Source organism: Cibotium barometz, chromosome 4 (genome assembly GCF_041138505.1).
Source record: "Cibotium barometz isolate CiBa-2024 chromosome 4, ASM4113850v1, whole genome shotgun sequence".
Taxonomy (NCBI): Eukaryota; Viridiplantae; Streptophyta; class Polypodiopsida; order Cyatheales; family Cibotiaceae; genus Cibotium; species Cibotium barometz.
The window spans coordinates 19,053,022-19,069,801 of record NC_141049.1 but is presented as its reverse complement, the minus strand read 5'-3'; the positions used below and the strand labels follow the sequence as shown (position 1 = coordinate 19,069,801).

Genomic DNA, 16,780 nt, shown 5'->3' with positions numbered 1-16,780 from the left:
ACAAATAGGAGAGAACTGGAAAGTTTTTTAATCATTAGTGAGCACATGATAAAAATGTATTCCCCATAGGTGTGTAGTATTCGCAATTCCTTGCGATAGGGGGCCATTATTAACGAGTGAAAATTGAAATTTCCATTTTTTTGAATGAAAGTTGAATTTATATTAGAGAAAAGTTTGATCTTACTTACAATATGACTATACTTATTACAAAACCAAGCTTTTTGACTTTGAGAAGCTTAACTCAGCACTAAGCCTAGATTGAGAGTGCGCCTGCACCTTGATGAGGTCCAAAATGTGACGGGACAATTCATTAATTAGTCATTGCAATTTTAGAAGTTATTATTATTGTCTCAAAAGTTTTTATTCTAGGCAAGAAAAATGGGATTCCACGTTGAAAGGTGGCCTTTTCAATACTATGGAAGTTATCACAATCACATTAGGGTCGAGGGACCATGCCCCGATGACATCGTATTTTGTGGAAATTTGATTGATGGTGGCAGCCTAATAATTTATTTATTAAAATTAGATGCCAAATATTTAATGCTCACTTCCCCTTCAAATTTTCACCTGTTTCTTTCATACATTCCTTAATCCAGTACCGACTCGCTTCATTCCATCCCTTTCATCATGGAGAGCGTCCTTTATGAAGAGGTTCGATTACTATCATTATCCACTATGCTGCTTCTCTCCATCGTTAATGATAACCTAATTCGTCTGGGAGAAACAATCCTCATTAATTTGTTTTTAACAAGGTGCGTTTCAATGGGTTGCAGGAGTTTGCGCTGAATTCTGAGCTTCAGATTCCATTCTTTGATCGAGTAGTCTCAGGAAGCGAATCATCCCAAGCATAGTACCTAAAATAATAAAAGCATCAAATAATGTTAATTCTAAGCATCAAATAATGTTAATTCTATTGGCTCTGTCAATGCCAAATCCTCTCATATACCTTATATGCCAATACAAATTCTCATTGTTTTTCCAAATATATATGTATTCTTGTTTTATCCAATTTGCAATGACTCTTTTCAACTAGTGATTTACTACTATAAGAGAATGTAATGAAAATCATATTATTCTCGTGTCCATCTGTCTGATTAACGAGTTTTTTAATAAAATAAAAATTAAACAGCCTTGAGTAAAAAAAAAGGGACAACAAAAAGAATATCTTACCTTGTACACAAATGTAGGAAAACTCTGACCACTGTACAATGTGTGTCAATTGGCATAACAGGTGGTCAAGCACCCACACCACCATCAAGTTTCACTCTTCACATTGCTACTTATGTCCATTCATAGAGGTGGTGTTTATGCTTGGGCTAGCTGACTTCTCGGTTGTGAGCACTTCACATAAAACACGAGCACTGACCACGTACACCACCGACAACACAAGCTTCTCGTCTAAACACACTTCAATGAAGAAGCTCCTAGTTCTCCTTAATCTTAACACCACCCAATTGGAGTGTGCATGCACCACACCCTTACCATTGACCATCTTGGTTCATCTTTAGATGGGGGGGATCGTGGTAGGCAAAAGCCTAGCCCATGGTATGACGCCCCATCACCTGGATTCCCTTGAACAATGCATGAACAAGTGGTTGCTCTACTATGCTTTTGGACAAGCCAATCTCTAACAACTAAACCCTTAAAACAACAAACCTCGGCATGAAAACAACCCTTAATTTTTTCTCTCAATTTAAAAAAAATGTTAAAGAAAGTAGTCAAGAGAGTCATATAATGCAATTGAGTTGAACCCCTTACTGAAACTAGAGAAAGAAGATCTTGAAGCCTCAATGGAGGAGGCTTCCCTTGCTGGAAACATGATTTACGACGAGGTCTTGAAGGAGTCACAATCTTTCAAGACATGAAAGAATTAGAAGTTCACTCCCATTTTATTAAGGTCAATTTACTTGAAGGACATGAAAGAACTAGTTCACTATTAAGGTTAGTTTAGTTTAAGGAGATGTGCATGTGAAACTAGTTCAAATGTAGGAAATGGCTTACCATAGTTCCGATGGAGCCTCAACATATTGCTACATGAGCACAAAAGGTGAACTATTCTTAGGTTTGAAAGGGAAGTTTGATGATGAGGAATGATGGGGAGATAGTACAAAGACCTTGAAAAGGTGTCCAACTTTTGACCTTGAAGGGATGGGCTCTAAGGGGGAAAGTATGCTACATTCTTACTAGGTGTTATAGGAAATTAGGAGTTGAATGAAAGTATGCTAGATCCTTTTTCCTCTAGTAATAGGAAGAGAGGAGCGAGAGAAGGAATAGATAGAGAGATGGGGAGAGAGAGAAAAATGGGGGCAAAGAGTGCTCGGAGAGCTCTGGCTAGGATAGAGAGCTCCGAGAATCTCGGTGAAGATAACAGAGATGAGGATGATAGACAGCTTGGAGAGCACCGACTGTGATAGAGAGCTCGGAGAAGTTGGGTGAAGATGATAGAGATGAGGACATAGTGTGGATGACAGAGAGCGTGGAGAGCACTGGCCATGAGAGAGAGCCAATGCGGTTGAAGAGCTCGGAGAGCACTGGCGATGATGATGGTCGGTGAGGTTGGAGAAGCTCGTTGAAGATGACGGAGATGAGGACAAAGTGTGGATGACTTGGTGAGGTCTTGAAGGAGTCACGAACTTTCAAGACGTGAAAGAGTTAGACGTTCACTCACATTTAATTAAAGTCAATTTTCCTGAAGAAGGACATGAAGAATTAGTTCACTATTAAAGTCAGTTTACTTTAAGGAGATGTGCATGTCTACGTGTATATAGACTAGTTCAAATGTAGTAACTAGCTTAACATAGTTCCATTGGAGCCTAAGCATATTGCTATATGAGCACAAAAAGCAAACGGTTCTTAGGTTGGAAAGGGAATTTGATGATGAGGGCTGATGGGGAGGAGAGTACAAAGACCTTGAAAAGGTGTTTTCCAACTTTCGACCTTGAAGGGATGAGGTCTTAGGGGGCAAGTATGCTACATCCTTACTAGGTGTTATAGGAGATTAGGAGTTGAATGAAAGTATGCTACATCCTTTTTCCTCTGGTAATGGGAAGAGAGGAGCACGAGAAGGAATAGAGAGAGAGAGAGAGAGAGAGAGAGAGAGAGAGAGAGAGAGAGAGAGAGAGAGAGAAATGGGGGGAGAGAAAAATGGCAAGAGAGAGAGATGCTAATGGTGGTGTATGCGAGGGATAACGAGAGCACCAGTGAGATGCGGCGGCTAGTTAGGTTCTCGCAAGGTTGGGGGCTCGGAGAGCATTGACAATGATAGTTGCTGGTGAGGTCAAACATGAAGAGCACATGCCGGTTAGTGAGGTCAAAGAGCTCGGAGAGAACTCGCGACGAGGACAACAACCGCGGTGAGGTTGGAGAAGCTTGATGAAAATGACAAAGATGAGGACATATGGTGGATGACAGAGATCTCGGAGAGCATTGGCTGCTGCGACAACAGAGCTGGTAAGGTCAAAGAGCTCAGAGAGCACCGATGATGATGACAGTGAGTGAGGTCATAGAAGCTCGGTGAAGATGATGGAAATGAGGACAGACTGTGAGGACTTGGCTAGCCATCTACACTTCATGTGCTCAAGCGTGGATTTTGTTATTCTTATAGTTTTTGTCTTGATATTTTTCCCAATGTTCTAGTGCTTGATTCAATTAGTGGGATCTCTCAGAATGGGGGAGATGTCTCTAATGCTTAATGCCTCTACTCTATTGTAAAAATCATAGCATTTGGCACATTACAACAAAGAGAAATCTAACACCATAAATATTTTTATAAATTGTTAGAAAAAATGCTATGGAATAAAGAGGATCGATAAGGGTTGTGTAGGATTCTTCTCGCCACCAGTGTCTACTTGTCAAAAAAAAGGGGGAAACCCAAAGCCATATCCTCATCTATGTGCATGTATGAGAATATATGGATGTAGATGGAGGCGATGCACACAAATCCAGAAACCAAGGAAAAGTTGTCATTACACCCATGAAGAGGACAATGACATGGTGAAATGTAAAATCATTATGCCCTCTATATCTTATGTCAACCCCTAACAAATCCCCTTGTCACTACAATAGAATGAGGGTGTATAGCAGCGAAAAATAGCAATGCTTTTATAACTAGAAGGGTAGGGAGATATCGGGCCCATTTCGCTGCTAAAAAAGCTGCTATTCTCATTGCAATGGGTTCCCTTGCTAAAGCAGTGGGATCTCTCAGAATGGGGGAGATGTCTCTAATGCTTAATGCCTCTACTCTTGTAAAAATCATAGCATTTGGCACATTACAACAAAGAGAAATCTAACACCATAAATATTTTTATAAATTGTTAGAAAAAATGCTATGGAATAAAGAGGATCGATAAGGGTTGTGTAGGATTCTTCTCGCCACCAGTGTCTACTTGTCAAAAAAAGGGGAAAACCCAAAGCCATATCCTCATCTATGTGCATGTATGAGAATATATGGATGTAGATGGAGGCAATGCACACAAATCCAGAAACCAAGGAAAAGTTGTCATTACACCCATGCAGAGGATGATGACATGGTGAAATGTAAAATCATTATGCCCTCTATATCTTATGTCAACCCCTAACAAATCCCCCTATCACTACAATAGAATGAGGGTGTATAGCAACGAAAAATAGCAGTGCTTTTATAACTAGAAGGGTAGGGAGATATCGGGCCCATTTCGCTACTAAAAAAGCTGCTATTCTCATTGCAATGGGTTCCCTTGCTAAAGCAGTGAAAATAGCAGCGAAATATCACTGTGCTCAGTTATGATATTTCACTATTCAGTAGAGAAATTTTGCTGCTATTTCAGCTGCTCAAGCAGCGAAAGTATTGCATAATAAAAAAAAGCTGGGGTAGACTGGGGAGTTTGCACAGGACTCCCCAGTCTACCCCAGCTCTTTATTAAAATAGAGTCACTATTTTGTGACACAAACATAAACATGAAAAATACATAGTGAGAAGAATGCAAGTAAGCCCAAAATGTATTATATTTTGCGAATTGTCGGGCCTTTGGCCATATATACATCTACCACTTCATGCTCGTAATCTGGATCTTCCTCTTCCCCTTCATCCTACATACATGCCATCATGTGTAGGTAAGTGTAATATAATAAAAGACAATTAGATATAGATAAGAGAAGGGTTGTTTCACTATTTACCTTGTCTTCTTGAGTCCGCAAAATGGGCTCATCCAAGTGTATGCCTTGCGTACGCATCCACATCCACAATTGCAGATGGGGGGGTTTTGTAGCCATAGTCATACTCCTCCTTTGTTGGGTCATGCCCAACAATCTCCCTCTACAAAAAACAATTAAGAAAATATACAATTAGTTAAAGAAAATAATATAGTACAAAACAAAATGAAAGAGGAGAAGAAAATGATTAGTAAAAGAGATACTTATTATGAAATGAGCAATGAAGGAGGACTTTCCTCTCAAGCAGAAGTGTGAAGCCCCTCGCTTCCGTAGTCAAGAAGAACTTTCTACCACTTGTTGTTGAAAAGCATGTGGGTGCTTTCTCACAAAGCTGCGTGTGTGCTCCACTCCTCTTGCGTGCAAACATTGGGCTTTTCCAAATTGTTCTTATCGCTCTCTTGATGTTTGCTCTCCTATTAGAGAGCAAAAGCTTTATTCTTCTCTCCATCCACTCCTCTGAGAAGCAAAGACCCCCCGCATGTAGAATAGGGAACTCTGACTTAAGCACATCAATGACATATTGCTTTAAAAGCTCGTCTTGTGCTTTCCACTTTTTGAAGGAGTTCATGAACTCCAGGTTAGTAAGTACATGCATGTGGGTGCTTTCTCAAGAAGCTGTGGGCATGCCTCCACTCCTCCTGCGTGCAAATATTGGGCTTTTCCAAATTGTTCTTTGCCACTCTCTTGAGGTTTTCTCTCCTGTTAGAGAGCAAAAGCTTTATTCTTCTCTTCATCCACTCCTCCGAGAAGCAAAGGCCCACATGTAAAATAGGGAACTATGACTTAAGCACATCAATGACATATTGCAAGAGCCTATGCATAGAGATAAACCTAAACTCAACACCCAAGGGTGCAATAAAGAAAAAACATGCCGTAGAGCAATCAAAAGAAGAAGAGAGCTTACCGCTCTTATGTGAAGCTGAAAGAGAGGATTAGTGCAAGAGCTACAAAACAAAAGAGGCAACACCACAAGAATGCTCGCGTCCCACCACCACCCACTAATGATGAACTTAGTACCCAAGGGAATATATTCCCCTGATGCTCGATTGATGCATAGATTTGTCCTTTCTCTTCCTCCACTTCCTCGGCTATGGTGACTGCTCTGGTTGTTGCAGTCTGAGGTGGAACTCTCTCTCTTTGGTTATTCCAATTCTGGGAGGGAGTTCGGAGACTGCTTTGCATGGAGGCTCTGCAGGCTGAGCTGGCACTCTTCTGGGGTTTCCCTGATTTTGGCGTTGGGGACCTTGATTGGATTGATATGGAGTCTGTCTCGGAACTCTTGGACCCTGGCTTCCTTGGCCCATAGAGGGAGATGGGCAATCCTTGAGCTGGTGCCCAAGTCCCTGACATCCGAAGCATCTGTTCTCACTTCGAAGGTCTTTCCTTTGCATTCTCGAGAGAGCCGGAGTTCATGAGAATGTAATTCGGGGAAAAGGTCTTCCTTCATTTCTGAAGCTTCCCATCTCCACATTCTGGTTAGGACCTTGGTGTCTCTTTGGAGGTGGAAAGTTGGAAGAACTTCTCGGTGTCTGAAATCTCTTGAAGGATGAGGGAGCTGGCTTTGGCAGGACTTTTACGACGATGAAGGCTTTGGAAAAGTCCTTCGCCATTCTGACAGCTTCTCCCATGGACACTGGCTTAGCATTTTTGACCAATGTATCCAAGGGTTTGGTTATTCCCCGAATGAACCTGGCCATAAGTTGCTCTTCATCTAAAGGTGGTGAATATTTGAGTAGAATTCCTCGATGGTTTTGCTCCCTTGCTTGTTAGAAAAAGTGATCTATGTCATATCATAGACAAGGTCAAAGGGATGTGGATGAATGTGGTGAAGGCTAGGAGTTATCCCACATGCAAAGGCAAAGCCCATATGGTACCTGGACCTATATAAAGGGTCATTTCAATGTAATGTAACACAACAACTCATTCTCAAGTACACAATCTCTTGGTCAAGTAAGTGCATCTTGTGTTGCTTTGTATTGCTTTTTGTCATTTGTTTATAATCATGTTTAGCATTATGTTTGAGCCTCCATAGGCTAGCCTAGCCCTAGATCCATGATTTCCAACATGGTATCAGAGCCTGGCAGGCTATGGCTTAGCTTAGTTTAGTTGTTTTGTCATTTCTCTTCAATATGGTGCCCGCAAAAGGAAGTGCCATTGAGAAGAAGGAATAATAAAATTATTGCATTAGTCTTTGCATCATTAGGGTTTCCTTAGGTGTTGTCCATTGCATTCATTTCAAAGAAGTAGAGAGAGCTTTTGCTCTTGTTCCCGCATTGCACATCAAAAGATAGCTCACTGTCATTAGAAAGAAGCGGTGTTCTCCATAGCTCACAGCAGAGAGAGAAGAAGAGTGCTAGCAGTGGTGGGACTTGACACTGTCAACAAGTCAGCAAGAAAGAAAGAAGACCAGCTAGGCAACGCATCAACACAGTAGCTTACACGACAGCAGCAGGCTGCAAGCATTCCATCGCCAACACGTAGAGACAAATAGAGAGAGGCTAGAGGGACCTCCCTCCTCAGCAATAGTCAGCAGCCTCAGCCCAGCAGCACGTGTTGTGCATGTGCCCATCATCATCGTTTAGCAAACACAACAAGGTTTCTCTCAGCTTACGCCCTCACTACTTCACGTAGTCATAGCAGTCAAAGCCACGCAACAGCTACGCACATTGCTTTGTGATGAGCAAGGGGCCCTTCAAACAGCAAGGCTGCCCACATGTGACCCACTTCAGCTCCTTAGCCACCACTGCGTCTACAGCACATCAGAGATAGCTCCATCAAGGCAATAAGCTGTAGAAGCAGCATCAGAGACGAGTGATGAGCAGCAAGCAAAGCAGGTGATGCAGTTGACCAGAATCGGTGAGAAAGTTCTCGGGCGCACACTCCAACTCTAGCATAAAGACAATCGTCCATCGCCAGCAGAATCAAAGCTACCACAATAGGACAGCGTGGAGCCCCTGAAACCAGATCCGAAATCAGCGCAAATGGGCGGTGCCGGTGGAATAAATCTGGCCGTTTTTTCATTTGAAATAAAGGATTTTTTTCTTTATTTTGAGACTAAGGTTTGAAAAAACCTTTAAGTAATATAAGAGGTTGTTCATATGGTACTTAAGAAAGGGTGTATCTTTTACCTTTTTTGGAAAATTCTCTGTACTATGTGGATGCCACAATGGAATGCCCACATGCATTATGAAGATGCCTCAAGGATGGGAATGCACATACGTCCAGTCTATGTGCAATGTCAGGACGAAGAAGATGCTATGTAGAATGAAGATGCAGATGAAGATGCAAACAGAGATGCAAAAATGGATGGAGACAAAGACGAAGATGTCAATGAAGATGAACAAGATGCTGTCTATGTTGATTATTATGTCATGGCTCACATGTCATAATGACGAATGAATTATGCCCTCTCTTACCCAAATGTTTATGTATGGACACCTCTAACCACCGATGATGTAGGTTATGTGTTATTTTGATGATGCCCACAATATCTCTCAGTAGGCCATGTAGCCCTCAAGGGGGGATTGATGGGGAGTTGGGTCTCCATGACCAACAAATGATGATGATGCCCATGGATATGATGATGATGATGCTATGATGATGATGGGGTATGGGAGAGGAATGTTTTCATGTCATGCTATTTTCTTTTCGCAATGTAGAAGCCATGCTCCCTATGAGCGATGCTAATTTCTTTTATGTACTATAGAGCTATACTCCTTATGAGTTAAGCTTTTTCTTTCATGTAATGTTAGAAGCAAGGAAGGGCATTATGATATGCCATGATCAAGGAAGGGTGTTAGAAAAAGTGATCTATGTCATATCATAGACAAGGTCAAAGGGATGTGGATGAATGTGGTGAAGGCTAGGAGTTATCCCACATGCAAAGGCAAAGCCCATATGGTACTTGGACCTATATAAAGGGTCATTTCAATGTAATGTAACACAACTCATTCTCAAGTACACAACATCTTGGTCAAGTAAGTGCATCTTGTGTTGCTTTGTATTGCTTTTTGTCATTTGTTTATAATCATGTTTAGCATTATGTTTGAGCCTCCATAGGCTAGCCTAGCCCTAGATCCATGATTTCCAACATGCTTTAGCTCTAAGAATTCGTTCATTTTGATTTCCAAAAATCCAGGGAGACAAAATTTCTTTCTCAAATAGGTTTTAAGGTCGGTCTAGGACTGAGTAATTTTGCTCAGACGGTTGGTGTCACAGCGGGCCACCCTGGCTGTTTCCACTATTTTCAGCCTGGCAAGAGCCATTTTGCTCCGCTCATTGTAGCCTATGATGTCAAAATATTCTTCCATGGCTTCCACCCATTTCTCCACAGCCTCGCCCAGGTTCTCTCCTTTTCCTTTGAAGGGTCCTGGCTAAGTCCTGTGAATAGCCTTGCGAACATCGGGGTCAAGCTCATCATCTTCAGAGAGAGGGTTTGGCTGACGACCACGGTTTCCTTGTCTCATGATTCTGCCAAAAATTATATATTATTAAATTTTTATTTTGATATCGTCCACGAGATCCTAAGACTTAAGAGGTTTGAAAAACAATTTCTTAAACAAGACAATGATCTTATTGGAGATCTATGACATATGTCTGATAACAGATTTTTATTTAATAGTTCGTCCATAAACAATCACTTATACAGGGAATTTTTCTCCAGAAAATATTTCTTTATTTAAATAAAATTTGTAATATGCACATAAAGCAGCTCGGGTCCAGAATTTAATATCTCCTTGAGAGACACATAAGACGACGGTACTGGGCCATAGCCATGCCCCTGATACAAACGTTCACTTATTGACAAGGGAGCTGTTATCTTCTACTTATAGGAATAAAGCAACTAAGGAGTCTGTAGACTTGGCATGAAAGTCTTAAATTACGAGGTATTGAATGATATAGAATGACACCACACGCACCATTTTAAGCTTTAACAAAATCATTACCAATGAGAGGTTCTTCCTCAGCATTGCACGCCGGTGGCAAGAGGCTTGGACATACTACCCTGCAAACCACTTATGCTATCGTCTCTCAAGGTCCCACCAAATCCAGTACCATCACCTTTCAAAAGATTATTAGTTTCCAGAAGGTGATTCCAACCTTCCACTGTTTAAGAGATATCAGGGTCAATCCCAGGATAGGGGAAGTTCTAGAATGGAAGAAATGTCCTTTTCCCGAAACTCAATCCCCTGGAATTTAACTTCAGAAGTTCCACTCTTGAACAAGGGAGTGAAATGCTATAACTATCAAGGATTTGGACATCGCAGTATGGATTGCCCAACTCCTTTTGGATCAAGGTTTTCGGGGCACGAAAATCAGGGATCAAGATTCCAGACTCCAGCTCCTTCCTTCTAGAGTAATCAGGTTTCTATCCGCCAAATTCAAGGAAATCCCAAAGGTAGACCCTCAAACCAATCTGCAGTTTCAATCCAAAGTAATGCAAGACCTCTGCCTCAGAATAGGGGAAGTCAAAGAGAGTTGTTCCCAAATCGCCCGTCCACTTCCAAGGTAGTAACGCTGGAAGTGATTGAAGAAGAAGAAGAAGATGAAAGAGATCATACTCCACCTGCGAGATGAGGACATATCACGTTTTTTAAGTGGGGTAGGATGTAAGATTCCTTTTATGCATAGAAAGATGCATAAAGGATTTTATTTTTTTTCAAAAGAGTTATTCTCAATAATTTTGATTTTATGCATAAAAAGATGCATAAAGGAATTTATTTTTATTTCAAAAGAGTTATTCTCATTAATTTTGATTTTATGCATAGAAAGATGCATAAAGGAATTTATTTTTATTTCAAAAGAGTTATTCTCGTTAATTTTGATTTTATGCATAGAAAGATGCATAAAGGAATTTATTTTTATTTTGAAAGTGTCATTTTTCTTAAAATTGAATTTATACATAAATAGATGTATAAAAGGATTTTATAAAAGTGTTATTCCCACAAAAGTTGATTTTTATAAAAGAATGAATGGATGGATAGATGTGAGGTGAATCAGATAAATGTGAATGAATAGATGGATAGATGTGATGTGAATTAGATAAATGTGAATGAATGGATGGATGGATGTGATGTGAATAGATGTGATGAGATGTCCTGTGAATCAGGATGTAAATGAATGATATGGGATGGATGTGGATGTATGTGAAAGGATGGATGTGGATGTATGTGAAGAATGGAAGTATCCGGATGTATGTGAAAGAATGGATGTGGATGTATGTATGTAAAAGGATGGATGTGGATGTATATGAAAGGATAGATGTGGATGTGTATGTGATAAGTATGGATGTGGATGTATGTGAAAGAATGGATGTGGATGTATGTATGTGAAAGGATGGATGTGGATGTATGTGAAAGGAGGCTAGACAAAGGATCAGCTAAAGCCTTGTATTTAGAAATGAGAAAAACAGATTTAAATACAAAATATTGCAATAAAGCTTGGAAAGTAAAATGAAGAGCTGGAACTTGGAGAAAGAGATGGAAACTCATTTGGGAGTCTAACATGCCTTTGAAATTCTTATGGAGAGTGTGCTTGTTAGCAGTACCAGTTGGATCCAAACTCCTTCAAAGAAAGTTTACTTCAGGCTGTTGCCCAAGCTGTTGATCAGCCTTGGAAGATGGGAAGCATACATTCTGGGGGTGTCCTGCTATTAGGGGATTTTGGGGGTGAGGATAGGGAAATGGGTGGCTAGGTGCTTAGGAGTTCAGGGGTTAAAATACACAGCCTTAATGTGTTCCTTTCTTGGAAAAATAACCGTGTGATTATTTTTTCAATTCCTTGCGAGAATAAGCACCCAAAACGTTTTTTTAAGGTTTCGTTAATTAATTAGAGAGGTAAATGCCATAAAATCTTGGTTTATTTAAGCTTTGGAAAACTAAATCGAAAGTTTGAAATATTTAGGCTTTTTTTATTTTATAATCTCGTGAAATTGAGTTAAAATAGTAGCCGTATGCCTCTAATGCCGTGGACATGCTCTCTCTCTCTCTTTCTCTCTCTCTATAGAGTCGCTCTTGTTGGTGGGCTGACCCTTCTCTCTCTCTCCCTTGCTTAGGCCATGGACAGCCGTGAGGCATGAAGGGAGGGAGGCCTGCAGGCGAGGGGAAGGTGGGGATGCGAGCAAGCGAGGAAAGCACAGGGATGCGACCAGTTGAGGAGAAAACGAGGTTGTAGTGAGGGAGGGATCTGAGCAGGCGAGGGGAAGCTGGGGGAGACGACTAGGCCACTGTGGGACGGGGAGAGAGGTTAAAGAGGACTGAACTGGGCGAGGGAGGCAAGCAGGCGCGCAGGCGGGCGACCATGCGAGAGCAGGCGGGCAGACGAGTACAGGCGAGTATACGAGTAGCCAAGGGGAAGGTGGAAGAGGCGGGTGAGGAGGCAAGGGGAGAATGAGGGGTATGTTTAAACGTTCGATTTATTAATGTTGCGTGAGCAGCATTAATTTCCTTGCGAACAGGGGCCATAACGAGTGGAAATTTGAGATTTCATTAATTAGGCATTGCAGTTTTACAAGTTATTGTGTCTCAACTTTAATTCTAGGCAAGAAAAATGGGATCCTTACGGGATTTCGTATTTTGTGGAAATTTGATAGGACGGTGGCAGCCGAATAAAAATGATTAAAAGTAATGCAAAATATTTAAAATTATTCAAAGATAAAAGAACAAAAAAGTCAAGGGCCACGTTGGAGCAAGTTGGCCGAGTCGTCGGCCTCCGCCGCCTCTCTCCCCAACAAATTGCTTGTAAACTATCACTTCTCGTACACCTTCCCTGTTTCTTTCACATATTCCTTCTGCAGTCGACTCTCATCATTCCATCCCTTTCATCATGGAGGGCGTCCTTTATGAAGAGGTTTGATTACTATCATTGTCCACTATGCTGCTTCTCTCCATCGTTAATGATAACCTAATTCGTCTGGGAGAAACAACCCTGATTAATGTGTTTTTCACAAGGTGCGTTTCAATGGGTTGCAGGAGTTTGTGCTGAATTCTAAGGGTCTCAAGCTCTTCACATGTAGATGGCTTCCTGCAAACAAGAAGATCAAAGCACTGGTGTTTTTGTGTCATGGTGAGGCAACCTCCATAAATAATAGTGATAATTCGGTCTAATTGGAAGGGTAGTTTAATTATTTGGTCTGAAAGTATGATTGTTTTCCTAATTGTTTTTTAATAATAATAATTATTATTATTTGTGGGAATTACAGGCTACGGTGTGGAGTGTAGCTTATTTATGAAAGGCACTGGGCTACGCCTTGCCCACGCGGGGTTTGCAGTGTTTGGGATGGACTACGAAGGCCATGGCAAGTCAGAAGGCGTGCGCTGCTACATCAAAGACTTCGCTCACCTTGTGGATGATTGCGCCGCCTTCTTCCAAACCATTAGAGGTGAATAATATATATATAATTGCTGCCTATCCTTTTCTAGGTTTAGTCAAGCTTTTTCTCATCTCCTTAGGAGCACGCATTAATTTCCCAGTTTTACTAAGATTATCTTCTCCTTATTAGGACGAGCAAGCAGGTATTTTCCTTCTCTGTTTTTGTGTGTGTGTGTGTGTGTGTGTGTGTGTGTGTGTTTCTGTGTGTGTGTGTGTGAGAGAGAGAGAGAGAGAGAGATTCAAATTTTAATAGATATACGAATATTTGGTTGCAGAGAAAACAGAGTACAAAGACAAGGCTCGGTTCCTGCTTGGGGAATCCATGGGTGGTGTTGTTGCACTCAGAATTCACAGAAAGCAACCCCATGATTGGAATGGTGCTGTGTTGGTGGCACCCATGTGTAAGGTAAAACAAAATACCGTTTGCTAGCTATTGTGATGGACCTAGTTTGGCTCTCTTTTATTCATGCATCTGTTCCTTTTTGCCCTGCAGATATCCGAGGAGTTGAAACCTTCTCCCTTGGTGGTCTCCATCCTGGCCAAGCTTGCTAATGTAATCCCTTCCTGGAAAATCGTCCCAACCCGTGACATCATCGACACAGGCTTTAAGGATCCCTTGAAAAGACAAGAGGTAATTAAACCACATCTTATGACTTGATGAGCACCTTAAATCTCACTAGTAGTGTATTACTGATCTTGTTGGCCTTCGTGCAGATGCGGTCCAACCCTTACAGCTACCAAGATAAGCCCCGTTTAAAGACTGGGCTCGAGCTGTTGAATGCCAGCTTAGATTTGGAGCAAAGGCTAGATGAGGTGAGCAATGCTGTCATTTATAACGTCTCAGTTCAGTTAATTATGCTCGAGGATAAGCTGCTGCAGCAGCATAGATTACACAGTGTCTACTGCTGGCTGTCTTCCACAGTGTACCTGTTTGTGTCTAAGCCAGTTTACGTGTGGTGGATGTGCAGGTGACATTGCCCTTTCTGGTGCTACATGGGCAGGCAGACGTGGTGACAGATCCTGAGATAAGCAAGGCACTGTATGAAGCTGCGAGCAGCTTCGACAAGACCCTGGTTACCTACCCAGGCATGTGGCATGGCCTTCTCTTCGGGGAGCCTGAGGACAACATTGATCTGGTTATCCGAGACATCACAAGTTGGCTGAGCAAGCGTAGCCCTGGCGCCTGCGGCAGTGGCTGCAGCAGCCCCTCCCTCCAGCTCACCCACTCCCATCTCTCCCTCATCCATGACCCCCACAACAAAGAAGATCATCACTTGATATGAGGGCATCATGTGAAATTCCAACCGAATGCTTTTCCAGCCCTCCTGTGAGTACATGGAACCTTTCCACGTATGTGGTGTGACATGAAGCTGAAAACAGGTTGCTTTTGATGGTCTATACTTCTGATGAAGAGTAACCTTTAAATATCAAATGCAAGGTCAGTGATGGTTATCTCTCGGCGCGAGCGGAAGATCCAGAATCATGATGATGCCCCAGCTTGGGAGAATTCAGGAATGGAATGGATGAACTCCAAGAGGAGGACACTTCCAAGTTCCATAAACGGTGGGAACAATTCCAAGCTCCTCGGTGGGGTGCACAAGCCCATGATGATGGACACTTCCAAGTTTCATAATGTGTGTACATCTTGCTAGTAGCCGGTGTGTCCCACCGAGGCCTCACAGGTTCAGATTCCATTCCACCGAGTAGTCTCAGGGAGCGAATCATCCCAAGAATAGTACTTAAAATAATAAAAGCATCAAATAATGTTATTTCTAAGCATCAAATATTGCTAATTCTGTTTGCCAAATCCTCTCATATGCCTTATATGATTCTCATTGTTTTTCCAAATATATATGTATATTGTTTTATCCACTCTCTTCAACCAGTGATTTACTACTGCAAGAGAATGTAATGAAAATCATATTATTCTCGTGTCCATCCCGACCACTGTCGATTGGCATCATAGGTGGTCAAGTTGAACTGCAATGTGACCATGCTTTTCCACTGGGCTCTATATGCAGCCCTATCACAAGGGACTTTTAACACATTCCTATTATATAGCAAAAAAAAAAAAATATATTTTGCTAGATAGTTTACTAGAAAAAAATGAACATATCTAGTAAAAGTCCGGATCTAGGAAAAGTGGAACACTTCCTAGTTCTTCATTCTAGGAAAACACTTGCTATATAGCAAATAAACTAGCAAAAAATCCCTATATAGTAAACTATGCAATAAAAAGTTGCTATATAGCAAAAGTCATGAAAGCATTCACTATATAGTAATTGATCTAAGAAAACTTTCCTATATAGTAATCTATTTAGAAAGATATTGCTATATAGTAATCAGTAATCAACAAATCACTATATAGTGATTTATCTAGTTAAATATTACTATATAGTAATTTATCTAGTAAAATATTGCTATATAGCAAATTAATATGTAAAAAATCACTATATAATAATGGTTAATAGATTTTTTTTAAAAAAGTCAAAGATGAGTTTTTTAAAAAGAGAAATACATTGAAAATTAGGTTTTTTATTATACTTAGTGTTGTTTTTCTAATGATTTCTATATATCATAGAGAATATTGTACGATTATGTAGATATCTAAAGACACACTTTAACTTTGAGAGAGAGATTCAAAGTATTTTTTACTATATGTAGTAGAGAATATTGCACTATTATGTGGACACCTAAAGGCACCCATATTTCATTTTGTGTATGTGTGTGTGTGTGTGTGTGTAAGAGAGAGAGAGAGAGAGAGATTTGGAGCATTTTTAAGAATACTTATAAAATAAAACTTCATAAATTTCATCATCAACACCTACGTAATAATATTTTAAAACAAAAAATTTCTTTTGCACTTTATAACCAAATAACTTACTCCAAAATAATATTTTTAAATAGCTAAAACTTTTAAATAATTTTAGATAAAAAAAACATTACAATAGTTTGAGATTAAAAATTACAATAGCTTGAGATAAAAAAAAATTAAAAAATGCTGCGAGATCTTAATTGTACATCAATAGTTTAAGAAATGAAGTTTTCTATAGTTTAAACATCACTTAAGTTAACATCATCTAAAGAAGATAAAGAGCCATTTCTCTTCTTATTGGCAATGGTCACTCCTCCTTCTTATAATAACTAAGCTACAAGGTCTTCTCTCATCCCTTTAGAACTTTGTTCACTATTTTTGTTAGCAGAGAATACTCGAGCTTTT

The 16,780-nt window shown here is 40.5% G+C and overlaps 1 protein-coding gene across 3 annotated transcripts; it reads left to right on the top strand.

The window, feature by feature from the left end:
* The first annotated feature begins 605 nt into the window (after positions 1-605).
* LOC147639002 (caffeoylshikimate esterase-like) lies at positions 606-15,426 on the top strand. 3 transcript variants are annotated; one of them, XM_086782530.1, is made up of 8 exons: positions 12,963-13,038; positions 13,161-13,254; positions 13,391-13,570; positions 13,836-13,966; positions 14,054-14,191; positions 14,275-14,373; positions 14,529-14,887; positions 15,004-15,426. In XM_086782530.1, exons 1-7 carry the CDS (start codon positions 13,015-13,017, stop codon positions 14,841-14,843), a joined length of 981 nt encoding a protein of 326 aa, XP_086638656.1. In that variant the 5' UTR covers positions 12,963-13,014; the 3' UTR covers positions 14,844-14,887; positions 15,004-15,426. The 3 variants fall into 3 exon arrangements, with proteins under 3 accessions (XP_086638661.1, XP_086638656.1, XP_086638650.1); XM_086782535.1 differs by lacking the exon at positions 12,963-13,038 and adding an exon at positions 606-651 and having other exon boundaries at positions 14,529-15,426; XM_086782524.1 differs by having other exon boundaries at positions 14,529-15,426.
* Positions 15,427-16,780: the final 1,354 nt, after the last annotated feature.